This window comes from Syzygium oleosum, unplaced genomic scaffold (assembly GCF_021117445.2).
Source record: "Syzygium oleosum isolate NSW1041296 unplaced genomic scaffold, Sole_v2.1 Sole_v2.12, whole genome shotgun sequence".
Taxonomy (NCBI): Eukaryota; Viridiplantae; Streptophyta; class Magnoliopsida; order Myrtales; family Myrtaceae; genus Syzygium; species Syzygium oleosum.
This window is the reverse complement of record NW_026607496.1, coordinates 7,667,697-7,694,087: the sequence shown is the minus strand read 5'-3', so window position 1 is coordinate 7,694,087 and position 26,391 is coordinate 7,667,697. Positions and strand designations below refer to the sequence as shown.

General features: G+C 42.4%; 2 protein-coding genes across 2 annotated transcripts; one reads left to right on the top strand and one right to left on the bottom strand.

Moving 5' to 3' along the window:
- Positions 1–3,764: 3,764 nt before the first annotated feature.
- LOC115672327 (probable pectate lyase 4) lies at positions 3,765–8,357 on the top strand. The gene is made up of 5 exons (XM_030594111.2): positions 3,765–4,163; positions 4,705–5,056; positions 5,138–5,348; positions 5,479–5,547; positions 7,909–8,357. Exons 1-5 carry the CDS (start codon positions 3,875–3,877, stop codon positions 8,143–8,145), a joined length of 1,158 nt encoding a protein of 385 aa, XP_030449971.1. The 5' UTR covers positions 3,765–3,874; the 3' UTR covers positions 8,146–8,357.
- A 2,236-nt stretch (positions 8,358–10,593) lies between these two features.
- LOC115672242 (exocyst complex component EXO70H1-like) lies at positions 10,594–12,832 on the bottom strand. The gene has a single exon (XM_030594013.2). The coding sequence runs from the start codon at positions 12,719–12,721 to the stop codon at positions 10,790–10,792; it is 1,932 nt and encodes a 643-aa protein (XP_030449873.2). The 5' UTR covers positions 12,722–12,832; the 3' UTR covers positions 10,594–10,789.
- Between the last annotated feature and the right edge of the window lie 13,559 nt (positions 12,833–26,391).

The window sequence follows — 26,391 nt, the reverse complement described above, 5'->3', positions numbered from 1 at the left end:
CTGACATTTATAAAGAAAATAATTGAAGCCAGTATCCATGTTCCAATGCCACAGTACCGTTTTCGAGTTACTATCCCAACACAAACATTAAACACAACATTTAATGGCTTAATAGTCACAAACAATAATGTTTCATAATATAAACATGTTCATGGGGTCCACACATAATTATTTGTTTCAAAAAGCATCAAAGGTGCACATATAATAAGAACCAACAAACGATAAATCCAAATCCATTACATGAGGTGATCACAAAATAAATAAAAATACGTCATGTGTCCAAAATCATGGCCTAAACTAAAGGCTATCAATAGCAACATGTTCTCGAAAGAGTGGTAAGCCTTTTGTCATGGGATCTGCTACCATGACTTTCGTACTAATATGCTGGATGGACATAATTTGATTTTGGACTCTTTCTCTCACAACTAGGTACTTAATGTCGATGTGTTTGGATGCACCACTTGACTTGTTGTTCTTTGAGAAGAAAACAGCAACCTGATTGTCATTGTGAATCTTCAATGGTCTCGAAATAGTATCAACTACCTAAAGCCCCATAATGAAGTTCCTCAACCATAAACCATGAGAACTTGCCTCATAACATGCTAGATGCAGTTAAGGACTACTTTGCAGTCTTCCTTGAGATAGGTCCTTCAGCAAGCATAAAAATGTAACCTGATGTGGATTTTTTGGTGTCGATGCACCCAACATAATTAGAATCAAAATAACCAATAACCTCAAAGCTATCTGTTTTCTTGTGGGTAAGCATAAAATCTTTTGTACCCTATAAGTAATGCATCACTTTCTTAGCTATTTTCCAATGACCCATTCCTGTGTTTATTTGGTAATGGCCAATTATTCGAACAACACACGCTATGTTTGTGTGAGTACATACATAAGACTCCCTACAGCAGATGCATAGGGAACATGCTCCTTTTTTCCAAGCCCCAGTTGATTTCTAAGGCATTGTAGCAAGCTAAACTTGTCACCCTTAACAATAGGGGCAATACTAAGAGTGCAATTATGCATATTGAATCTCTTGAGAATCTTTTCAATATAGGCTCTCTATGATAATCCTAAAATCCTTCAAGATATATCTTTATGAATCTCAATGCCCATTACATAAGAGGCTTCACCAAGGTCTTTGATCTCATGGACATCGTCCTCCACAACACCCATTTGATTGCACACAGCATGATGTGACCCCTCAATGAACCCGGTTCGTTCGTCGAGTTTTGTGAATGATGTCCCTAGACCGTGTTGGGCTTTAACTTAACCTTCCAAATCCTCAAATCCTCTTTTGGTCTTCGGCAGTAGTGTCGACCACGGTTTTGAAGTCTTTCCTCATAACTTAGGCTTTGATAACAAATCTCACTGTCAGAGCCGTTGCCCAGTTCAAAGGACCGCGTGGCTGTATTATCCTCGGTCACAAGCTGTACACAAGCTGATTCAAGTACGCTATACCTTAATGGTAAAGCCCATGCACAATTTGCAAGAATATTTGTACGAAAGAATGAACGAAAACGAATCAAGAGAAGATGTTCTACTAAGTTATATCAACCAATGGAATAAGTGATGTACATCAAGGGTGTCGTAATTGGAGAGTTTGAGTAGTTGAACTTTCCAAAGAGCTTTTACAGATATAATCTATTACAGCACGAGTAAATATTACATGTGCTTGATATGGCATCATCTAGAAATTATGAGAAACAAAAAAAAAAGTCTAAAATACAGCAAGACTATGTTTACGTGTACCTGTAATATGATCATGGATAAATGGGTCCTAATCCTCCTAGACAAGCTAGATCAAGGCACTTCGTGAGATTTTGTAACACCCGAGCCCATTCCTAATTTTCTGTCAGGGAAAATTCCAAATAAGAGTTTGAAATGCCATCGTTTTCTCAAATAATGGCCTAAAATGGACCTTATTTCAAATAAGAGCCCGAAGTGGCTATATTAGTCTTAAAGAAGGGCCTAACCTCACCGGCTGAAGGGCATTTTTGTCCTTTATTTTTTTGAATTTTTTTTCCTTGTTTTCTATTTTTTTTCTTTTCTTTTTTCCTTTTTCCCTCATCCCTTCACCGGCCATTGCCGGGCCTCGTCGATGGCTGGTAGAGGTCGCCGGACTCAAGCAAGGGCTGCCCTCGCCGGCGTTAGGCGAGGGTTGCCTTAGGCTAGGCTGGTGAGGGTCGCCTTTGCCGACCTAGCCCAGGGTGGCCCTTGCCGGATATGGTGAGGAACACCCACACCCGGCGCCGGGCCTGAGGTGAGCAGAGGTTGCTGACCATCGACAAGGTGCGGCGATGGCCGTGGAAGGGAAGAGGTAAAAGAAAAAAAGAAAAGGAAAGTAAAGTAAAAAATATATATACTTAAAAAAAATTACTAAAATACTAGGGGTGAGCATAAAGGACTGCCCGGACCAGTCGGTTCTAGGCGATTCTGGGAGTCGACGGTTCAATTATCGGTTACATAAAATTAGAACCGGTGATTTTTGGTCAGGTTCCCATTCCAGGGTATGAACCCGATTGGAACGATTCTCTATATATATATTTTAATTTTTTTAATTTCTTAAAGAACAACCCTTTTAACCTAAAAATCATAATATCCCTCACGTGACTCAAGCCTCGCACCTCGCTCTTCAGTCTCGCTCTTTCCCTCTTACCTCTCAAGCTTCAATCTCCGAAGCTGCACATCATGACTCAAGCGTGGTATTGGGGGGAAGATTGGAGAGAGCAAGAAAAGCGAGAGCAAAAAGGGGATTGGCTCCCAGCTCCATCTGGTCTTGCATTACCTCCATCAAGACCTTTCGACGTCCCCGGTCGGCGCCCGTGGCTCCCATTTCCCGGCCAAAGAGTTCTCTCTCGCTTCGACTCCCCTCACCCTGCGGATCCTCTGATTAAATGCGCATAGGTCAAAGGAGTGTCCGTTTTCCATTATTGATCAATTTGGTGATACTCTTGCACGATTTAGATGACTGCATCTGCATTGATCGTTTGAGATGCTTGCCGGTTTATTTTCTCTCGAGGTCGAGAACTGAGGTTGAGGTTTTGCAAGAAAATTGTCTCCGGTTCTAGATTTGCTTACACCTTGACGTTGTTATGATAATTTGGAATTAGACCGGTACATGGATACTTAATTTATGCCTTTCCGGTATAACTGACCACCGTGTGTTCAATACAATGCTTGACCCAAATCGACACATATTTTGTTATGATTCTGGATTACTTTGAATATAGTAGGAGCGTATTATTGTAAAATGAAATTTGCATACAATAGCGAGAGAGAACAGGAATTCCACTTATTCGATTGGACTACCCGATAATCGGACCGGACCAGGAGCCAATTAGCCCCATAACCTTTCTTCGACGATTGGAATAGTCAAATATTAGTCAGTCGACCAAAAGTCTTTATTTGAGACGATTTGGCCACTTCAGTCTCTTATTCGAGAAAATTTGATCATTTCAAATCTTCGTTTGAAACAATGTTCGCTCCAGGTACTTATTCGAGAAAATAAGGGCACTTCAGGCTTTTCATTGAAATTTTCCATTTTCTAGCAAGAGCACTACTAATGCACTGTGCAGCAGGTTAACTGAAAAAATTCCTTTCCCCGTTCGGTTGCAGCCAGATCACCCGATCCTCCCTATTCTCTTCTTCGTCTTCTTCGTCAATTCAGAGAACAAAAGGCGAGGCACGGTCCACGACAACCACCGACAAAACTTTTTTTTTTTTTTGGTCACCGACAAAACTTCAGCAGCAACAGTTTGTCTTTCCTCATTACAGGGACAACAAAAAGCAACAAACAAAACGCCAAAATCTCCAAAGTCTTCAGTTTCGACAGAGCAATCAATTCCCGTCCAATAACGCGCCACCCAACAGGATGGGCAACGCCCATGGCCACCGCAACAAGCACCGCCACGACCCACGTCCACCAAACGTCGCTTTCCCCAATAAATTCGTCCCCCAACAAGCCCACATCCCCCATGATCATCATAGCCACGCTCCTCCAGATCCAGCGTCCTCGACCCGAGACGGCCGCGCAATGGGGTCTTTGCCGTACGCCCACGTCGACTCCGCCCTCCGGAGCCTCGCCGGCCAAGCGGAGGGGTTCGGCCGCTCCGCCGTCGGCGGCCTCCGCGGCCCTCTCTACCGCGTCACCACTCTGGCCGGTCAGTCTCAAACTTCGGTGCTCGAGCTGAATCGAATATGGCTTGTTTTTCTTTTCCTTTTCTTTTCTTTTTTCTTTTTGTGTTGCTTTCAAATGATTATCATGGTTTTTGTCCGGTTATTGGTATTTTCTACTGAAAGGGGTTTCTTGGCGTGACAAGAAGAAGATGGTATTGAAGAAGACTTGGGAATTTTTTGCTAGGATTAGAAAAGGCCTTGTTCTCATTGTGTGAATATGTTCTGTGTGGTAACATGCTCATTGTCGACTAGCACTTTGTGAGTTGATCAATTCTATGGCTGATGCATGCATGTACCTCTGGTGAATGTGATAAAATGCTTGAAAGTTTGGTCTCTTTACATGTCCCAATGTAGACGATTTTGGCTTATACACCAGGTGTTAAGGTCCTGTAATGCCTAAGTTTGAGTTTAGCCATGGGAAAATGCATTTTAGGAACTATTATGTCGCATTATGTCCGTAATTCCCTTTGATGCATGCCTGTTTGTCTGCAAGAGAGAGGTTATATTTCGCTTTGGTTGTTGCAGATGATGGGCCAGGATCGCTTCGTGATGGGTGCCGCAGAAAAGAACCCCTCTGGATAGTTTTTGAAGTCCCGGGCACCATTCATCTCTCGTCTTACTTAAATGTGTCTTCCTATAAGACTATTGATGGCCGTGGCCAAAGAATAAAAATCACTGGGAAAGGTTTGAGGTTGAAGGAATCTGAACATGTCATCATTTGCAATCTAGAATTTGAAGGCGGTAGGGGACCGGATGTCGACGGCATTCAAATAAAGCCCAATTCAAAGCACATATGGATCGACCGTTGCAGCCTCCGTGATTATGAGGATGGCCTTATTGATATCACAAGGCAGAGTACAGATATCACCATTTCTAGGTGAGTAACTTTCTCCATCTTCGATAAATGGTTTCTGTTATAATTAATCTGATCTCAATGTAATTGATTATTTTTATTCAGGTGTCACTTTTCAGCTCATGACAAGACAATACTCATTGGAGCAGATCCCTCCCACATTGAGGACCGATGTATAAGGGTGACCATTCACCATTGTTTTTTCGATGGAACTCGACAACGACATCCCCGAGTGAGGTTTGCGAAAGTACATCTGTACAACAATTACACCAGAAATTGGGGCATATATGCTGTTTGTGCTAGTGTAGAATCACAGGTGATAATACTAGCCTGTGGAATCTCTATTTCATGCTAATTTAGACATTTTCCTTGTCTTTGTGATATTGGTAGCATGGTTTATTTCATTAAGTAACAATGTTCATGATTTCTCTTCATTTTGCAACCAGATATTCTCCCACTGCAATATCTATGAAGCTGGTCAGAAAAAGCTGGCATTCAAATATCTCACGGAAAAGGCAAGTGCTTATACTTTCTTTTTCACTGTAAACTGAAGTGCAACTAGTAGTCAATTGTCAGAGTGCTTGTACAGTAAGTGTTAGAAATTTCTTGTTTGTGAATACTCATGATTCTTCTCTTGGGAATACTGGAGAATGGTGATACGTCAGTATGAATGGTTTGCGAATAGTTGCTCCCATCCTGGGCATCATTCCAGAGCAGGAGCAAAATGGCTATTTGTTGTACAGAGTTGGCAGTTGTAAGAGTAAACCTTGTTTTACTTTGTGCTAGGTAATCCATAAGTTTCTGGAACTCATTAGCCTGTTACATGACCTTGGCCTCGTTAAGCATTGCGGCTAGTTATATGTGGAGGGGAAAATGTTGAAGCAGTTAGGCAATCAGATAAAGTACAATTATGTTGACGAGAATTAGTTTTTTTTTAGCTCAAAAATATCTATTCATCTCTGATGTTTTTTGAGTTGGAAAAAGTCGTTAGTTTAAGCATAGCCAACATAACTAAGCCAACAGTTTATCCCAAATGCAAAAGAGACAAAGGTTGATGATTGAAATGAGAGTTGACTGAGTATTGAACTGAAGATTCATTTTTTCTTTCAGTCAAAGACTGAAGATTCATTATAGTAGGAGTACCTCCACATTTCAGGTGCCTTGCTTGTGTATAGTATAATTAAAGAGGAAGAAGCAGGAAGGAAAGGTAGTCTAGTACAATGCCAATCTTGAGCTTACTGAGCTTCAATACATTGAATTAGGACAAGGTTCTAACACTTGATTTAACATGGTTGTTAGCTATCTCAATGCATTGTTTAGCTATGGTAAAGCTACGTTGCAAAGAGTCCATTTAAGGGTTCTCTGCCACCTCTTACCATGTTGGCTTCAAATTTATGGGTATTTTTCTTTAGATATGGCACTCATTCCTCTTGATTTTATGCACTCAATGCGTAGACTAGTCAATTATTCAAAGCAAAAGTAAAACAGATTGCATTACAAGTAGTTTTATCTTGGTAGAAGGGAAAGTACCAAAAACACTCCCAACACTATGTTACTCAAAAATTTCTAAAACTACCACTTTGCACCAAGCATTTTGTTTTATATTAATTGCAATTTCTTTTCCGGAAGTACCTCTACCACTTTTCTCATCTTCACCTACTAGAGAATTGTATTCACAAGCTTACTTTAGATCTAGCGCAGCCATCACTGCCCCACCCCATCATCTTGCCACCGTTGCTGTCACAGTATCTGAGCTACTCATTGCCACCGGGGAGAGAGAGAGAGAGAGAGAGAGGCCGGCCACGTGGGTGATGTCACTGGTGCCGGAGCGAGCCGGGTGGTGGCTGGCAATGGTGGGCAATGCTGGTGAACAGTAGAATTTGGGTGTTAGGGCTTGAGACTGATTTGGAATTAAAGTTTTTTGGGTGTTTTGAAGAGCATATTTTAGTCATTACAACAACTTAGGATTTGATGAAAAGTGGGGCTATGGAAATAGGGGATGTAAATTGTTTCTAAGATGAAAAATGAGTAGTTTTTCTGTTTTCCCTATACAAAGTAAGTACTCGAAGAAGACTTCTAAATGTCCTTTGCAGCTTGTCGAATCACCATCTTAGTGGCTAGTGCTGTAAGAATTGTATTGGAGGGTCGTCAAGATTACATATGAGTATCGAATTCATCGTGATTGATAGGGACAATGCTGCATCTTTGAAGCATGCCTGGAATGTTTGTCCTGACTTTCAAGGATCTCCAAAATTTGAAAGTCCTGACCGTGTACGATTGCCACTTTGGCAACCAATCGATGCACGTATCAGATTCTGGAGAATGGATCTCATGGACAGATAAATTCTCTATAAACCTATTCAAAATATCAAAAAAAAAAAAAGAAGATAAAGAACATCTTTGGAACATCCATATAGAAATCAGGATGAGTACATGTAAAAAGATATGCCGGTAGACTTGGCATCACATATGGCTTAGGTCTTTTCACTACATCTTCGAGTTAAAAGACTATAATTCCTTGCACGAAAAAAAAAGATTAAACTCATGGCTTCCTTAAATGGCTTTGAAAGAATATATTTCTCAGATAATTCTATCATATTTACAATTTGCAGAAAAATTGATGACATTTTGTGGTTTTTAAGGAGTCTTCCTATTGCCTCACGAAAAATACGTCACTTGTGCATCGCTTGCAATTAGCATTCCATGTCTTAGTAGCATAATGGACCAAGCGGCGGGCTATATCTTTCATCTGTTACTAATTTAGGACTTGACATCATTACTGGATTATCCTACTTATTTTGGCTACTGATACGAGATCATATGGTATTCCTGTGACTAGCTATGTGTCTGAGACTTGTGATCTCACTTTTCTATAGGCTGCTGACAAGGAAGTCGCAGGCACTGGTCACATAAGATCTGAAGGGGACTTGTTCATGGCGGGAACTCAATCAGGTCTAATGACTGATAAAGCCAAACACTGCGTGTTTCATCCTAGCGAATACTATCCCACGTGGACGGTGGAACCTCCCACAGATTCACTCAAGCAGGTTCTACAACATTGCACAGGATGGCAGAGTGTGCCTCTGCCCGTTGATCACGGAGTCGCTGCATAGCGCGTACCTCACCGTGTTTCTTGTCTTATAAATATCTATGGTCCTTTTTTCACACCCTTGTATTTCAGGTCTAAATTGCAGACAGAGCTTTCTTCTCGCATATACTAGTAGCAAGGACGTAATTGTTGACTGGGGATCAAAATAAAAGTATGGTGTCAAAGTATATGCTGGCCTTGATAAGTTTTGATACAAGCTGTTTCATTTCGGATCCACCAATCAATCTACTTTGGTTTAGCAGAGTAAAATGAAGGGTTTCATGCAAGTAACATCAGCGTCGCGGACCAAACGAAGCGCCATCGTCGTCGTGCATGCAATAAATCTTCACGTGTGTTTGTTTTCTTCCTTCCTTTTTTCTTTCTTTCTTCTCTCTTCTTTTTGAACAGAATACAAGAGCAATGAAAGCATCTATTGACCGGCATTGGAAAGTATTGAACATCACTTGCTTTGGTGCAATGGCAATTGCTGAGATACCCATGCCTCAAATGTCCACATGCCATGAGTGGTGTTCTTGACCCAAGGCATCTAGAAGGGGCACAAGTCAAGTCTTCTAAAGTTAGGTCATTTATGTTTAGAAAATTTGTTTGAGTGGCTACATACTTGCTCGTGACTTGATTTAATATTCGTTATTCAAGTTGCAAACACGGCGGACTTCAAAATATGCATGTATCGGCTAGTTTAATCAAATCCCCGAACTCTTTTCCTTCCTGCAAGTGATTGCAATCTTGTATTTTCTCCCACCATTTTAACTAGAAGCTGGTGTTATTTGACTTGCTGATTTATGAAAACTTGAAAAGGGGAAACTTTCATGTGATCGTTTTGATGTGGAGCTGGATTTCAAATGTCGATGTCCAATTTTTCAAACACTGACCGGGGGTTTGATGACAAAAACATACAAGATCCCATGTCCACATCAATTGCCTCTAACCTACGGCTTGCAGGAAGTCTTGCTGTTCTTGTCCAACTGGCTTTTCAATGCTGCATAATAACGAATTAAACATCAACGTAATGTTGCTTTCATTGTAGGATCATCTAAATCGAGAAGAATCTCGTGTATGACTAATCGAACACGAATGACTTGGAATGTTACTGCTTAGAACCGTGGTCTCTGGACCGGATGCGGTCACACTGATTGAGTTTTGCGAGATCCATATAAGACTCACATGATCAACGGTAGTGATTAATCCGGCCCCTGTGGGCTTTGAGCCAGACAAGTTTTCCCTGGATGAGCGTGCTGGTGCGGGCACAGACATGACGTATCATCTTCTTGGGTTAGGTTTCGTCGCACGATCCCGAATCATTCGGAGCGTTTTAGTCCTTGTTTGGCAATATATAAATCCATAGTCGTCATACAATCGCCGTATTTAATATTTCTAGGACCGTAAACATCCCGAACAACTGGAGGCAAAACAAGCACCTTGTAAAAGTCTAGTGATGGTTGTGCTTTGCCTTTTTTTTTTTTTTTTTTCTCTTCTGCTTCTGAACTGGGAAGAGCGAAAGGAAAAGATTAGCAGGCCAAGTGGAACTTTTGGCAACGTCAAAGGAATGCTGCTGCGATCACGGTGGCCTTTTCACGTAGTCGGCAAGTTGTGGGTCCCCAGGGGGGGGGGGGGGGACCGGGCCACTTCGCGTCGAGAAAAAATTTCTTGTATGGATTCGGATCCATTGGATCGAGTGCATCCTAACCGTTCATTTCGTGGGTCTCACACGAACTCAATGTCGTGGGGCTCGTGTAATGGCCGGTCCTATGGACCGATGTAGCGAAAGAAGGGAAGATTACTAGCCACGGAATTGATCCCCATCAATTGCATCTTTGTCAATGATAGTTATGGGCTATCGTACGCTAGTACAAGCACCGTTTACCGACTCCTCCACATTTTCAATTTCATTGTTTTTTTCATGCACGTCTGCATAAAGACCCGCTTGCCTAAAGATTGATGGAACATCTCGCGAAACCCGTTAACAGTTTACTTGCGGTTGATGAAATATAAATTTTGAGTAATAAGAAACTTCCATGAACGTTTTTTTTTTTATTAACTTTACATATTAAAAATAACATGACAAATCCAATGATTTTTTCATTTTAATTTTTAGGATTAATACCATCAAAAACTCTAAATCGATACAAATGCGACGAATTTACTCTCTCTTAGTTTAGTTAAATTTTACCGTCAAATTGTTAAGTCGGATGACACGTGATAGTTGATGGGTGTACCAGTCTGGGGTTTTACCTTCCTTTCGTCACAAGTGTACTGGTTTGTGATCTTTCTTGGTATTAATCCAATTTAATGAAAACTAACGGAGGATAAATTTGTCACAAATGTACCAGTGTGGGGTTTTTTTGTGATCAGAAAATTAATTTAAGGTAAATTTATCAAAAATGTAATAATTTTGAATTTTTCGTGGTATTAATCCTAAAAATATATAAGAGCCGTTGGACGAGGATGGGGGTAAACAGAAGGCAGGGAGGATCGCAGATACCTGCGAATCTTGATCGTTGGCAGTTATACCATCGTTGTCAATCGAAAAACTCGTAATTAATCTATACGTATTTTATTCACAATATTCGCTATGGAAAATTAAAAATAAAAAAAGGAAAAGTATGGGGAAAAATAAATAAAGAAAAAGTAAAAAAAAAAGTCTCTTCTCAACGAGACCACGATGGGTGCCGATTCGACGACGACGTCGAGGAGGAGGACGCCGACGAGGTGCTCACCGCGCGATCGCCGCCGGTCCCGCCGAACAGCTCCGACAGGTAATTTTCCAGATCCTCAGGGGCATATCGGACAAAAAGCCCCGCGTTCCTCTCCTCCCCGATCGCCGCCTTGTGCGCGTCGTAGAACTCCCGGTACGCCGGCACCAGCCTCCCTCCGACGGAACCCAAGATCTCCTCCCGGAGCTTCGGGTCGGGCACGACCCTCTCGCTCTGCTTCCGGCACGCCTGCCCGAAGCTCGTGTTGAACCGCCGGAACCGCTCCTGCGCCTGCGCCGGCGACGGCGGCGGCGGCGGCGAGGAGCCCTCCGGCAGCGACGCGAACACCTGGCCCCACGCCAGCCGCTCGTAGTTCCCGGTGAACTGCCTCACCTTCCTCTCGTGCTTCGCGACCCACTCCTCTCCCAGCAGGTACTTCAGATTCGACGCGCGGACCTTGGAGACGACGTGCTGGAGGTTGTTCGCGAGGAAGAGGTAAAGCGTCGCCACGTCCTTGTACCGCTTCGCCTTGCCGTCCAGCTTGCAGAGGAGGACGAGGATCAGCCACGCCAACCGGCGCGAGATCGCCGGGGCGTCGTCGGACTCCAGCGCCTCGTCGAAGTACGACTCCGGCAGCGACGACTTCGCCGGCCGCGGCCAGTCGGCGAATACGTCGCCGATGATGTTCCCGTAGTCGGCGAGGAGGGTGAGGTAGTTCATCGTGCGCACCGTGAGGGCGTGGACTCCGCCGCCGGCGACCGCCGGCGACGACTTGGGGGAGTCCTTCTGGACGGCCGCCTCGAAGTTGGAGAGCAAAGCGCGGGCCGACTCCCCAAGCCGGTCCAGCGAGGCGAGCGCCTGCGACCGGACGGCGGAAGTCGACTCGAAGGCGAAGATGGACTCGATCTCCGGCCAGCTCTCGGAGATCGTCGAGTACATGTCGAGGAGGCGGAACATCTTCTCCTCCGATGACCTCTTGCTCCTCGCAATGAGCTCGGGGTATCCGAATAGCAGCATCGCCCCGTCCCTCGAGATCTCAGCGAAGCAGGACTCGCGGATGGAGTCGGACGACGCGAACACGTGGTCGCAGAGGATCCTCTCGCCGGTGAAGAGGCTCCGGATCGCAATCTTCACCGCCTCCAGCCAGTTCTTGACCTTCATCTCGAGCACCTCCCAGTCCATCTTGGCGACCTGCGAGGCGCTCAGTCGCTCCACGCCGAGCCGGTAAATCCCTTCGTCCACGATCGACTTCCGGATGATGTTGTAAATGGCGACGCACTCCTTTCCGTAGCCGGAGGCGATCATGCATTCGGCGATGGACCGGAGGTCCGACATCGCGGCCGTGGAGGCCTCCTCCACCTCGGCGATGGAGTCCCGGGCGGCGCCGCACGCGTCGTCGTCGCTGTACTCGGAGATGCTCGACCGCGCGGAGGCGCGGGACGACCGGGCCGAGACCGACTCGGGGTCGAGGTGTGCCCGGTTCAGGGACAGTATCTGGTAGAACTCCTTCTGCAGCCGCTTCATGGCGATCTCCATCAGGAACTGAGCATGGACCAGCCTCTCGTCGGAGGCGGAGTTCGCCGCCGACGCCCAAGCGTGCATTGACTTCTGGAGGTTGTTGACGCATGCGATGAACTGGGCGGCCTCGCGCTTGCTCTCGTAGAAGAGCGAGGTCACGCGGGCGTACGACGAGGTGTCGGGGTTCCACTTCATGATGAGGAGGGCCGCGGACTCGATGACCTTGTCCGCCTCGGCGGCGGCGGCGGCGGCGGCGGCGGCGGGGACCTGCGCGGGCGGGGCGGGGAGGGCCGGGGAGCCCCGCGCGGGGGAGGCGAAGGAGAGGGTCCTGGGTTGGAAGCAGATGCTCCTCATTCCCTTCCTCGGCATGGCGGGCCTCCTTGAATGGTGTCGTCTCTGCTGATCTCTCTGGTGAATTCCGTGAGCTCAATTGCCGGGGTTTGAAGGAGGAGGAGGAGGAGGAGGAAGAGGAGGAGAAAGAAGAGGAAGAGGGGGCCGTAAGAATGGCGTTCGGAAGTCGGGAGTGGGGAACGGTTTATATAGAGAGAGGGGGGGAGGAGAGACGGAGGGCGGGGAACGCCGCACGAGTGGGAACGCTTCGTGAAAACTGAAAAAGTAGGAATATAATAACAATCTTGAAGATTTGGTTTGGCTGGATGCACCTGCACGAGACGGGAGAGCGCGGAACGTGGGGGGTTTTGACTTTTGGGACTTTTGGAGCTGCTTCGGGTCAATGTAATGGACACACGTGGCGCCTCCTTAGCTCGGTTGCGTGCGTCGTGGGAGCACCCCGCCGTGGACAGCTGTTTTGGACCCCTCCCTCTCCTATTTCGTTTCCTTCCGGTGCCCTTTGGTTTCCCCAGTTGGAGCACGATTGGCCCGCCCCGTAGGTTTTTTTTTCTTTTCTCTCTTTTTTTTTATTTTTTTAAAAATTAGCAGGTTAAACGATACATCTCACTAACGATCTATGAACTTTGGCTTAACTTAACGTATGATATCATCCCTGAACTTTCAATCTGTTCAATGTGATCCCTGAACTTTTTGTACATGTTCAATTTAGTCCATGAACTATATGAAAATGTTCAATGTTGTAATCGATGTCTAAGTTGAACATGCACTAAAAGTTCAGTGACCATATTGAACAAATTAAAAGTTTAGAAACCGTATTGCACATTGAATTATAGTTCAATGACTATATTGAATTAATTAAAAATTCATGGACTGCGGTGAATATTGAGCTAAAATTCATGGACCATTTGTATCATTTTCTCAAATTTTGAAATATGACGTGCTAGTATATTAATAATATTTAGAATTTAATTGGACATGACTACACTTTTCCAACTAAATGAGGCATACTCACACGCCTCTCCCGATTGTAATTGCCCTTTTTGTACCGCCACAAATGTCTTGTCATGTTGCTTGGATTATAGGCAAAAGTTTACGGAAACTGTTTGCACATTGTATGATGGCCCAGGTGCAGGATCTCTTCAATCTCGAGCAATTCCCATGTGTTGGCGCTCTTCTTCTCGGCGGATTATCGAATTCTAGATGTTCAAATTATGGGTATGCAAAATGGACTGTCCAAATTGAAAATCGCTCGGACCTGACCGAACTGGTCCGGTCCTCGGTTCCCCGTTTCACCTTGAAACTAGACCAGACCGAGAACCGATCACTCCTATCTTTTTTTTTTTTTTTGGTTGAAGATCACCCTTAGTTCAAATCAACTATATATAAAAGTTTTGGAATAAGTGCACTAGAAGTCTTAAAACTTGTCCTTACCAAAAAAAAAAGTCTTAAACTCTGTCGCGAAAGTGTAATTGAGTCTCAAACTTGCAAAAATTGCAATTAAATCCTAAAACTTGTCAAATTTGTGCAATTAAGTTCTTCCTTTGACTCCGTCCAACTTGGTGCATAGAAAATGCTAACTCAGTTGATCCTTATTTTGAAATGCTTTTTTTTTTTTGGTCCTGATTTTTGAAATGCTTACTATGAGACAATTTCTTATGAAAGCATTAAAAGATGAGATATTAGCCTGTGAAAAGTCTTATACATGGCGATGACGTGGCTAAATCATGAAATATAAGGCTAAAACAACGTAGTTTTGACATAGATTTGAGTTTTAATATAAATTTTATTTTAATTAAATTTAAAAAATAAAGCTAAATTTTAAAAAAAGGGGAGGGAGCTATCAGTGAGGGTTATTAGCCCTTGGCTAGGGCCCAAGGATCCCTGCTAGCCATCCCCCACCCTCACCATCCTTCTCGGCGAGGGTGGGGTGGCGGCGGCTGCGGCGAGTGTTGAGTCCTCACCACCTGTTTCCTATAGGGGTGAGCGTGGTTCGGGCGGGCGATTCTCAACATTGAACTGGGAACCGCCCACTAAAAACCGGTTCCGAAAAATTAGAACCGGAAACTGCCCGTTGATTCCATGGACCCACCTGGGAAACGGACCGCCAATTCTCGGGTGGATCCATGGAACCGGTCCCACCAAGTTTCATGTAAATGGAGGTGATCAAGAGTGAGAGAGAGAGGAGATAAATGGCTAAAGGCGCAGCCGTGAGTTGATAGAAGTTAAGAGTCAAACTTTAGATTAGGGATTTTATGGTTTTCATTTTTCTAAAAATGTTTCCTTTTTTTTTTTTGGTTTGAAAATTTTCTAAAAAATTATATATATATGTATATATATTGCCGGTCCGATCCAGGTCGGCGGGTAGGCGATTTCACGCCTAGAATTGGGAACCAGACCGGTACACACCGATTCTAGTAAATTAGAACCGGGAACCGGGCCGGTCCTCACGGGAACCGCCGGTTCCAAACTGGTCCGGCCTGGTTTCGGGTGATCAGGACAGTTTCCAATTCATTTGCACACCCCTAGTTTCCTGCCCTTTCTTTTTGTTCTGTTTTTAAAATTTAGGTTATCTTTTAAATTGAATTTTGATAAATTTTATATTAAAAATTATATTTGGGCCAAAACAACGTCATTTTAAGCTTTCACAGCAATAGTTAATGTTAATTAAGCTTTTATTTTGTCCATATGAAAATACGGTTTATTTCAATTTTATGGGCGATAATAATTAGGACCGAAAATTTAGAGATTTTTTTGGATAAAGCGAAAATTTAGAAATCACTAACCATATAATAAGTTCATTTTAAGCTTTCACTGCATCACTAAATGTTACTTTTTTTTTAAAAGAAAAATGGATTTAAAAAAGTCAAGTAAACAGCAATTCTTGTTTGATTTGAATAATTTTCTCAGACAGAGACATAATACAACTTTCTTATATCAACTATTTATCTGACAAAGCTTTAGCTGTTAAATCGGACCTACAACACTAGGAAACACACTTGCCCAAAAAGTTTAATAGGTTGACATTTATCGTTCCTTATTTAACGACCCACTGTAGATCCGACAAAACTTTAGCTATATTAAAATAGGACCTATCACGATATGGGCAATACACTTGCACAAAAGTTGATAGGTGGCCTTTAACAGTCCAATATTTAGCTAACCCTTTTTTTTTAGGTGATTAATTTCAAGGTAGATAGGTTTCAGATCAAGAACTTGAAACATACCTCATTAGAGCAGGTTCTTGATTTTTGGTACTGGAAAACAAATCAATTCCCTTATTTTAGAATTGAACCAATCGGTTTCAAGGTCGAGAGAACCGGAAATAATTTTAAATAATATAACAACTATTTTATGAAAAAAAATATGTAATATGTTAAGACATTGGTGGATACCACATCCTTTCTAGGTTTAAAATCCATGTCCGTAATATTTATGCTTTTTATACAAGCTAAAAATCAGTTCTCATTATTGACTGAGCAGGGCTAGTGTTTTTATAAGAAATCTTTGGCCAACCTTCCTGCAAAAGATCTTTTTTAACATCAAATAGGTTAATTCTAGATAAAAAAAAAAGGGTTAATACCACAAAAAATCCCAAATTAATACACATGTGATAAATTTACCCCAAACTAGTACACATGTGACAAATTTTCCTTCCGTCAATTTCCATTAAATTTTACAGTCAAATTGTTAAATTGGATGACACGTGGCAGTTGACGACAGTACTAATTTAGGGTTTTACCCTTCTGTTTGTTACAAATTTACCAATTTATGATTTTTCGTGGTATTAATTTAATTTAACGAAAGGTAAATTTGCCACAAGGGTACCAGTTTGGAGTTTTTGGTGATCAAAAAATTAGTGTGGGGGTAAATTTATCATAAGTATACCAGTTTGGGGTTTTTCGTGATATTAATCCTTAAAAAAATGATAACTTCAACAATTTATTTGTCCCTCACGCTCCTTAAATTCCAGGAATTTGTCGCTTCAACAGTCTAGTCAAGGCCGGGTCCCCAAGCTTTTTTCCTTAAGAACCTACTAGTACCTGTGTAAAGCTGTCCGGAACCGATTAGGCAAGGCTAGTTCTCTTCGGTTTTCATATTGCCCCGATCTCTCTTCGCTTCTAAGCAGCCTAAGAATGAGGCGAGCAAACGATCCAAACTTTAGGATCTCCATGTGTGTCAAGCGTCAATACATCATTCTATTACTTCTATGTTACGTCTTCGCTTCTTTCTTAATTCCATCCTTTGCTTGCATGGCAGAGTTCATCTTTGAAAAGGATTCCCAGGACCCCATAAATCAGAGTTCGCTCTCAAATTAATTGTGCAAGGAGAGAGTCATTCGTGGAAAAATTGATAGTCCCCCGCGTATAATCAATGTAGTAGTTTCACACGCCAACATTTTCATAGTTCAGAAAAATATTTATATGGAGAATCAGATTATCTTTACCATCCACACCACGCTCCATTTAGCTCGCGCGTTCAATTTCTCAAGCAAAGCATACAAATCACTTTAGGGCAACAACTGATTTCTGCCAATTGCGGCCTATCGTCGGGAGAACATTGTCAACTCCCTATCAGCTTATGCACCGGTAGTTAAAGCCATTGAATTTACATTTGAGAGGTTTAGGGTTTTTCTGGTTGACGTGACTAAATTTTCTACAAAGTATACTTTTAGTATTTTCAATAGCTTTTTAGATTCATTTGTTCCAATCTTTCTACAGGTTTTTAGCAAGAAAAGAAATTCATTCTGAGTGGCAAGCAAATATTAAAATGCTTCATCGACCTAAGCTTCTACTGCTGTGTTATTAGTCCCAATTAAGATTTTCATTGTAGCTAAATTGTTCATTGATCTAAAGTATAGTCTATACAAATAATGAGAGGAGAACTGAGTCAGTTGTGTTTATAACTTGATAAAAAAAATTTTATTTCCACTTTCTTTTATCTAGTTAGTACCAATTGTCGCCGAAAATCGGAATTTTTTTGGTGGAATTAGTCACATAATGTAAAATATCTTCGCTCTCACGTCTAAATACAAGTCTATAGAACATAGAAAAACAAGATGCAAATGATGCGTTTTCGCGGGATCAACCAAATCCCCCATCAATGGAAACGCTCGCCCGTGGAATGAAGCATCGGCATCGAGCAATTAATGTGCTCGGATGTGTGGATCTCACGTAACCCTTTTCTTCACGAAGTCTCGTACGAGAGAGAAGATACATAAGAGAGACGCCTTTCACTTTGATCGGTCCAACGAGTGACGTCCACAGAATTTTCATTGAAGGGAAAAGAAGAACGAGTGGTAAAAGTCTCTGTCCCTTGCCTCTCGCTTTCAACGCAAGATGTTTGAAACGAGAGATTAACACAAATTTGTCCTTGTAGATTTCAGTTATGACGCCTTCCCTTTGGTCTAGTCTTCTTCTCTTTATTTTATTTTACTCCTCTTTTATCTCTTCATTCTTTATGAGGCAAGGACGTCAGCGAATAGGTCACGGAAAAATGGAAGATGATGGCTAATTAGCGGCTAAGCGACAAAAACACTCGGACCGCAGAATCAGCGATGACGAAACTCCATTGGTTGTGCGGGTTTGATCTTTCCACGTTGAACATGATTTGGGAAGAGCTTACTTGTCTCGCAACGTGCTTTCGGAATTTTCTTCCTAGTTTTTGCACGGATCATGGTTGAGAGAGCGGTCCTTACAGTAGATTGTCAATCATGCGCGTGAAGATAAGTTGTTAATATTATACTCAAAAGATGGAATGGGTAAAGATAGTCATCATCCCCAAGGGCTAAAAGCTCCAGAAAACTGGCCACGAATGGTGTTATGACTGTGGTTATTTTGTAAATGAAGTCGTGATTTGATATTTAAGCATTTCATTGCTCAGGCTCACACGTAAGTTGGACTTTAATTTAAGACCAAAGCGTGAAACTAGTTATGAAGAGAAAAATAAGGTTATGCAAAGATTTGAATTCGGTATTTTTTTATTATGATATTATTTGTGGCACCACTGTCAACTGATTAAAATAATTAAATTATTAGATATAGGCATAATTTAATATTTAAATGTTCTGACAATAACATATTTGAACTACTTTTCATCGTGCATAAATTGACCATTACACTTGAAAGATAGAATGCGGACGTGATCACGTCAACAAGAAAACGAGGAAACGTGAAAATTTAAGACTCTAGAGGTTTAGAATTGTCCAAAAGTCTGCAAAATAAGTGATTTGATGGGGGGGATTTATTGTGAGAGGGCTATGGTGGTGATTGCCTAACAATATCATTAAGTGGCCATCTTTTGTGGAGGAAACCAATGGTAGATAGGTGGCCACGTGTCAGGGAGACAAAGGCCAATCATGGACGGCAACGTGTCAGGCGGATATGACTGAGACCAGGCCCACTATAAAGAGTGAGGGAATATGCCGAGCTAACCCTAACGAGTCTTGCTCCTAGCCCTTCAAGTTAAAACTCTCTAAAACTTCCCAATCGGACAAGAATAACCCAACATCCTGTCACCTATCCTAAATCAATCTTGCACATAGCAATGCTTACTCGAACTAAACCTATAACAAAAATCCATAAAAATGACATATGTTAGTAAATTCAGAAAGAAAAAGTACATTTACTCTTCATAAATATGAAAGGACAAAATTATGCATCTACAAGAATTAGATTGATGCAGGAGCATCAGGTTCTATCGAACAACTCTCAAGCTCAACTTAGGTCTCGTTGATTGATATAGCCCAATCCTTACTCCCACAAGCAAATGCCAATTTCGGCTACAAGTTGATTTGATGTGTTCAAGATTGATGGATGTTCTGGTCGATTTCCTGTTGAATGATCTTCCAGGGTGGCTATTCGGCTTCCAAGGCTGGTGAACAAATTTGGAGAGTCTACTCCTAAATTACTATGATTTTGGTCTTAGTTAAAAACATTCAGTCGTAGTTGTCATGCATTATGTCCTAGTTATTATACGTTTTAATTGCATTGTCACTTTCCAATCTCAATTTTTATGAGTCTTTAGTGTGATGATGGTTTCAGTCATAATTATGTAACCGTCCATAGTCATTATGATTTCTTAGGATTTTTTTTTGGTCGGAAAAAAAAATGTCTTAGAATTTCAAAAGTCATTTTTGTTTTCCTCTATTTGCACACACAAGACTTGAATTTGATGTGTACATGAGATTTTCCTCGAATGAGTGAATATCTATCCCTTTATCTGGTGGGTGTTTTGGTCTTTTATGCCTATGTGGTAAACTTCATTTAAGGGTTCTTTATCTTGGCTAGTGGCATGTTTCTTTATGTTTTTATGGTGACCTTCATCTATTCAAATATCATTTTCCACTCATACATATTCATTTGAAACCTTTCCATCAACCATTTCCATTAAATACTTTTCCGAACATTTAACTCGGAAAAACCAATTTTCCTAATCTATCAATCGCACTAAAAGTACACGTCAGGACATCATTTGTAGCAGATGCACGTGGACCAGCGACTATTCCAAATCAACATGGAACCTTAAGCCAATGTATCTGGAGCCTCTAAATTGACCGTTTGCCGCTGTGAGCCTGGGACTTGCAATGTGGATGAAACGACCTTGGAAGATGGTGTTAGTAGACTTTTTGTCTACTGTGCCCAGCCAAGAAGTTACTACGTTCTTGTAACTACTAAACCATTATGAGAGTAGTGGGCCATTTACAACACAATGTCATAAGAATTGCACTATTAAAATTGATAATTGATGTGGAAGTCTTAAATATGGAATCGCGAGAGGGGTTAGAAACTTTTATTGTAGTCTACTATCGTATTTCTTAGTCGCAAGTCATTTGCTTAATAAATGGGTCAAACCTTACTATATATTCTATTCACTTCAAATCATCATGTGGTCCTATTTGACGGCTTAATCCGCACGCTGTGACGGATTATTGGAAGAACGTAGTCGTACCGAATACTGCAATAGTCAGGTCTCCATTACATCACCATTTCCTATAGAAAACTACATAGACAACTGGTCAGTTTTTACCTTTGAATGCAGAATGCACACTCTCACCTCGCCTCACCAGTAAAAGGAGAGGCTCCTCTTGCGCTATACTTCGGTAATTTTGATGCGACAAATTAATCGCATTTTGCCTTTTAAACTACGGAATTGATTAAGAATCCCAAATGGATGAGATTTATATGTTATGTGAAATATTTGGATAAGACCTGATTAGATGGTAACTCGTTGCGGGAATTCAACTGATAAATTGATCATATTGCCTCTTGGGAAGTCGTTCAATCGATTTAGAAAGATGAGTGCATGTCGAGGTAAATTTTAACAAATAAGGCGTTGCCTTAGATAGTGAAAGAGTTTATTTCTCTTTGTTGAGTTTTGACTTTTAAATTGGTGAAAATGGCATTTTGAACCTTGCACATTTGTTTTAGGGCTTTTTGAAGATGGACTATAAAAGGAATGTGTTGCGCAACACATTTCTATCCTTAACCTCAACATTCTCTCTTTTCTTTGTTTTTCCTATCTTCTAGTTAGATCTTTAGATCTTGTAGCTCATCAAATGGTTTTTTGACCTTTTGAATTATACTCTTATACTTGTTGTTGAAGATTGTTGAAGATAGTGAAATCCCTCTCTCTCTCCGTGGTTTTTCTTGTCTTGAGTTTCCACGTATATTTTTTGTCTCATGTGGATTTAATTTTGCTTTCATCCTTTTGCTATTTGTGCTTCGATTGTTCATCTTTTGATACTGTTACGCAACAAATTAGTATAAGAGCCAAGGAATTTCGATCTTTTATTCGAGATGGCATCTATCAAGTTCAAAGTGGCACCCTTCGATGGCCAAAATAAATTCGGGCTACGGAGCATCAAGATGAATGCGTTGGTGCGTCGGGAGGATTCGGTTAGAGCCTTGGACAGGAAGTACCTCGACAACATGACTCCGGCCGAGATCGAGGAGATGGAAGAGAGGGTGCACAACACCATCCAATTGTCGTTGTCCGACAAGGTGCTTTGTGAGGTTGCCAATGAAGAAACGGCTTCGGGATTGTGGAAGAAGCTCGAGAGCCTCTATATGAAGAAATCTCTTACGACAAGATTATTCTTGAAGCAGTGTTTTTACACGCTAAAGATGCAAGAAGGTATTCCTATTCAAGAACATCTAGATGAATTTAATAAGATCATAATGGATATGAAAAATCTAGATTTAGAGTTAGATGATGAAGACCAAGCCCTAATTGTGTTATGCGCATTACCGAGCTCGTATGAGAATTTTGTGAATTTCGTGCTATATGGAAGGGAATCCATAACTCTTGAAGATGTGAAGGCCTCGTTGAATTCCATGGAGATATGTACAAAGTTGAAGGCAATTGGTAGTGGTGATAAAGCCAATGGCTTAGTTGTTAGGGGAAGGTTAAATCATTGTGATAGGCGCAAAAGTAATAAAGGGCATTCGAAGTCTAGGTCGGGCCGAGACAAGAGCAAGGTGGAGCTTACAAATTTGAACACTATAAATATGAGTGTCCTTTACTCAAGACTAAGGGGAAGAAGTCGATGGAGAGTTTCGAATTAGCTAATATGGTGAAATATAACGAGTCAGCTGATGCAAATAATGTTCTTATTATTTTCGTCTACGGAAAGTCGTGTTGACGACAAATGGATTTTGGACTTGGCATGTTCATACCACATGTGTCCAAATAGAAATTGGTTCCACACATATGAGAAAGTCAGTGGTGGTTCAGTTTTTATGGGTAATAATGCAGTTTGCAGGATTGTGGATATTGGTACGATGCAAATAAAATGTCATGACAAGATAGTAAGAACTTTGATAGACGTTAGACACATCCCAGATTTGAAGAAGAACCTTATTTCATTAAGCAGTTTGGATTTCCCTATATGCATGTACACTAGTGGAGGTGGAGTTTTGAAAATTTTAAAGGGCTCATTGATTGTGATGAGAGGTAACAAGAAGAATAGCCTTTACGTTTTGCAGGGAAGTACCGTTGTGGGTTCTTTAAGTGTATCATCCTCTTCAGATTATGAGAAATCAATGTTGTGGAATATGCGGTTGGGCCATATAAGTGAAAGAGGAATGACTATCTTGAGTAAACATGGTTTACTCTATGGGAAGCATATGGTCTCGCTTAACTTTTGCGAGCATTGTATTTTCAAGAAGCAGCGCAGAGTTAGTTTCAATACTGAGGTGTACTCAACGAATGGTACAATTGACCAAATTCACTTCGATTTGCGAGGACCTACGCAAATTACATCTAAGGGTGGTGCAGTTTATCTTTTGATATTTATTGATGACATTTCTACAAAAGTTTGGGCTTATTTCTTGAAGCGTAAGAGTGACGTTTTTTATACGTTCAAGAAGTGAAAAATATTGATTGAAAATCAAACTGGGAAGAAGATAAAACGTCTCATAACAACCAATGGACTTGAGTTTTGCAGAGGTGAATTCGACAAGTACCGTGAAGATTTCGGGATTGTTCGACATCGAACAGTTAGGCATACTCCATAACAGAATGGGGTGGCGGAGCACATGAATCGGGCACTTTTAAAGAAAGCTAGGTATATATTCTCTCTAATGTTTAACCAGACATATCACGAGAACAATCATACGTTTGGAGATAGCACTCTCTCAAGATGACTTTGCATCTTAAGGCAAATCTTTGTTTTCACAATGTGTACATGGCTTGTCACAGTTGTCTTTCGTAGAACACCTTAAGGCTGACTGATGACCATCATAACGAGGACTTAGACAATTGGACCGTGACGAGACTCCCTCAGCTGATCCACCCGTCAAGGCTTATCCTCTTCCTCGTGCAGCGGAAGACACATATGTTAATAAGCTCTCAATAACATGTCCGATCATGAAAAATTGATGCCAAATAGGGAGAAGAACGCTGCTACTTCTGAAAAGTAGGGTTTTGACATTTGGACTTCGTTGAGCTTTGAGTCAACAAACGTGGAAGATGTGGCGCCTTCTAGCTCGGTTTCCTGTGAACACCCTGCCGAAGACCCTTTTTTTGGATCCCTTTCTATTTCGTTTCATTCCGAAGTCTCTTTGGTTTGTCCCGATTAGGGCATGGTTGGCCTGCCCCGAGTCTTTTTTTTTTCCTTTTCATAACTAAAATAGAATGTCATACATTCGAAACACGACGTACCGGTACATTAATAATATTTGAATTTTAATTGGACATAATTACGCTCTGCTAGCCAGCTGAGGCTTACCCACACGCCCCTCTTGATTTTAAAACAGCTTTTTGTGTCGCCACAAATGTCTCTACATGTTGTTTGGATTACACACAAAAGGTAAGGGATTTGCACGCTGTACGACGCCCTAGGTCCGAGATCTCTTAGATCTCCAACAATTCCCATATGTCGGTGTCTCTTCCTCTCGATTACCCAACTCTGGTACATTAACATTCAAGTCGGCCATATGTATGCAATTCTGAACTTGTCAATGTCGATAGAGGTTTGTGATTTGTGAATGTGCACTATTTATAGGCAGATTAGAGGGTTTTTTCATTTTTTTAAAGTTAAAGCCATTTGTCAACGGCTAGAAAATTGTGGTCGTCGGTCGAGGGCTATATTTTCTATTTTTGAGTGTTACAAATAATTAAAAATTTAATTGTGGAAAATTGATGTAAAACACTCATTCAATTTAACATGATGAAATACAAATACTGGAAAAAAAAATTTATTTACAAGTGTCCTAATAACTATTTAAAACAAATTACCTCCAAGAGAATGCCTAATTAATTTTGGGCAAAAGCACACTACAAGTGCCATAACTTGTGTACGGCGATCACTTTAGTGCCATAACTTTTTTTCGGATCACTTTGGTGCCAAGTCGGAGCAAAAGAGATCACTTTAGTGCCAATTTGGCCGGAAATCCGACGTGGCATTTTTTATTAATTTTTGACGCCGACGTGGCTCACCGGAGGCTGAGTCAGCGTGTACAGTCAGCATTTTTTTTTAAAATAATTTTTTTCAGCGTGTACAGTCAGCATTTTTAATTTTAAATATTTTTTTTCCTTTTTTTTTCTTCTTTCCTTTTTCTTTTCTTTTTTTTTTTTGCTTTTCTCCCCTCGCCGGCCGGTCGCCGGTGGCCGGCCAACCACCGGCGAAGCCCGAGAAGGGCTGGGCGAGGGCGGCCTTGCCCATGGCCGGCGAGGGGCGGCCGACCTCGCCGACAACGGGCGAGGCCGGCCCGGCGAGGCGCCCTCGCCCGCAGCCGGCGAGGGTCGCCCTCACCGATCCGGCGAGGGCGACCCTCGCCGGCGTCGGGCGAGGAAGCCCTCGCTGGGCGGGCGAGGGTCGCCCTCGCCGAGATCCGACGAGGGCGACCCTTGCCCGCGTTGGGCGAGGAAGCCCTCGCTGGGCGGGCGAGGTCGCCCTCGCTGAGTCGGGCGTGGGCTACCCTCGCCCGCGCCGGCGAGGGTCGCCCTCGCCGGATCTCGGCTAGGGCGACCCTCGCCGGCGTCGGGCGACCCTCGCCGGCGTCGGGCGAGGGAAGTCCTCACCTGGGCAGGCGAGGTCGCCCTCCCCGGATTTGGCGACCCTCGCCCGCCCGGCGAAGGCTTCCTTCGCCCGACGCCGGCGAGGGTAGTCTTCGCTGGGCCGGCGAGGGCGGCCTCGCTGGGCCGGCGAGGGCCGGCCTCGCTGTCGCCGGCGAGGGTCGGCCGCCCTCGCCGGCCATGGGCAAGGCCGCCCTCGCCCAGCCCTTCCTGGGCTTCGCCGGTGGCCGGCCGGCGAGGGGAGAAAAGAAAAAAAAGAAGAGAAAAGAAAAAGGAAAGAAGAAAAAAAAAAAGAAAAAAAATATTTAAAATTAAAAATGCTGACTGTACACGCTAAAAAAAATTATTTAAAATTAAAAATGCTGACTGTACACGCTGACTCAGCCTCCGGCGAGCCACGTCGGCGTAAAAAATTAATAAAAAATGCCACGTCGGATTTCCGACCAAATTGGCACTAAAGTGATCTCTTTTGCTCCGACTTGGCACCAAAGTGATCCGAAAAAAAGTTATGGCACCAAAGTGATCGCCGTACACAAGTTATGGCACTTGTGGTGTACTTTTGCCATTAATTTTGTGTCTTCAGCACCACGTCACTAATTATGATTCGGATGATAAAGTGTGGTTGTTGTCCTCTCCTTCTTGTTGGGCATGTTCAATTAGAGTCAATTCTTCCAATAACCAATCAAGCATGAAAACAACCATTTCTATATTTTTCTTTCGCAATAAAATGGACATAGTGCCTTCCAAAATAAGTTAGCTAGTATTGAAGTTGGACTCCGGTTGTACCGTAAATCCCAATGAAGTCACGAACCACGCTGGAAAGAATCGAAAAACTCGAAACTCTACTCTTCCAAAACTTCAGAATGCCGATGTTGTCTTTGCCAACTCTTTTAATGTAGTTGAGTAGTTTGTTGTCCAGTACGTCTCAACCTCATTGGTATTAGATGACTAAGTGAGGTCTAGCTAACAACTCTCAAGCTCAAGTTAGGTCTAGTCGATTGATCCAGCCCAATCATTACTCCTGCAAACAAAGGCCAATTTTGGCTACAATTTGATTCAATGGGTTCAAGTTTGAAGATGTTGATTCTATAGGAAAGTGTCGATTCGCTGGACTAGTTATCAATTTTATGGTTGCCGACTAATTACCAATTTATTGATTTACAAGTTTGTTG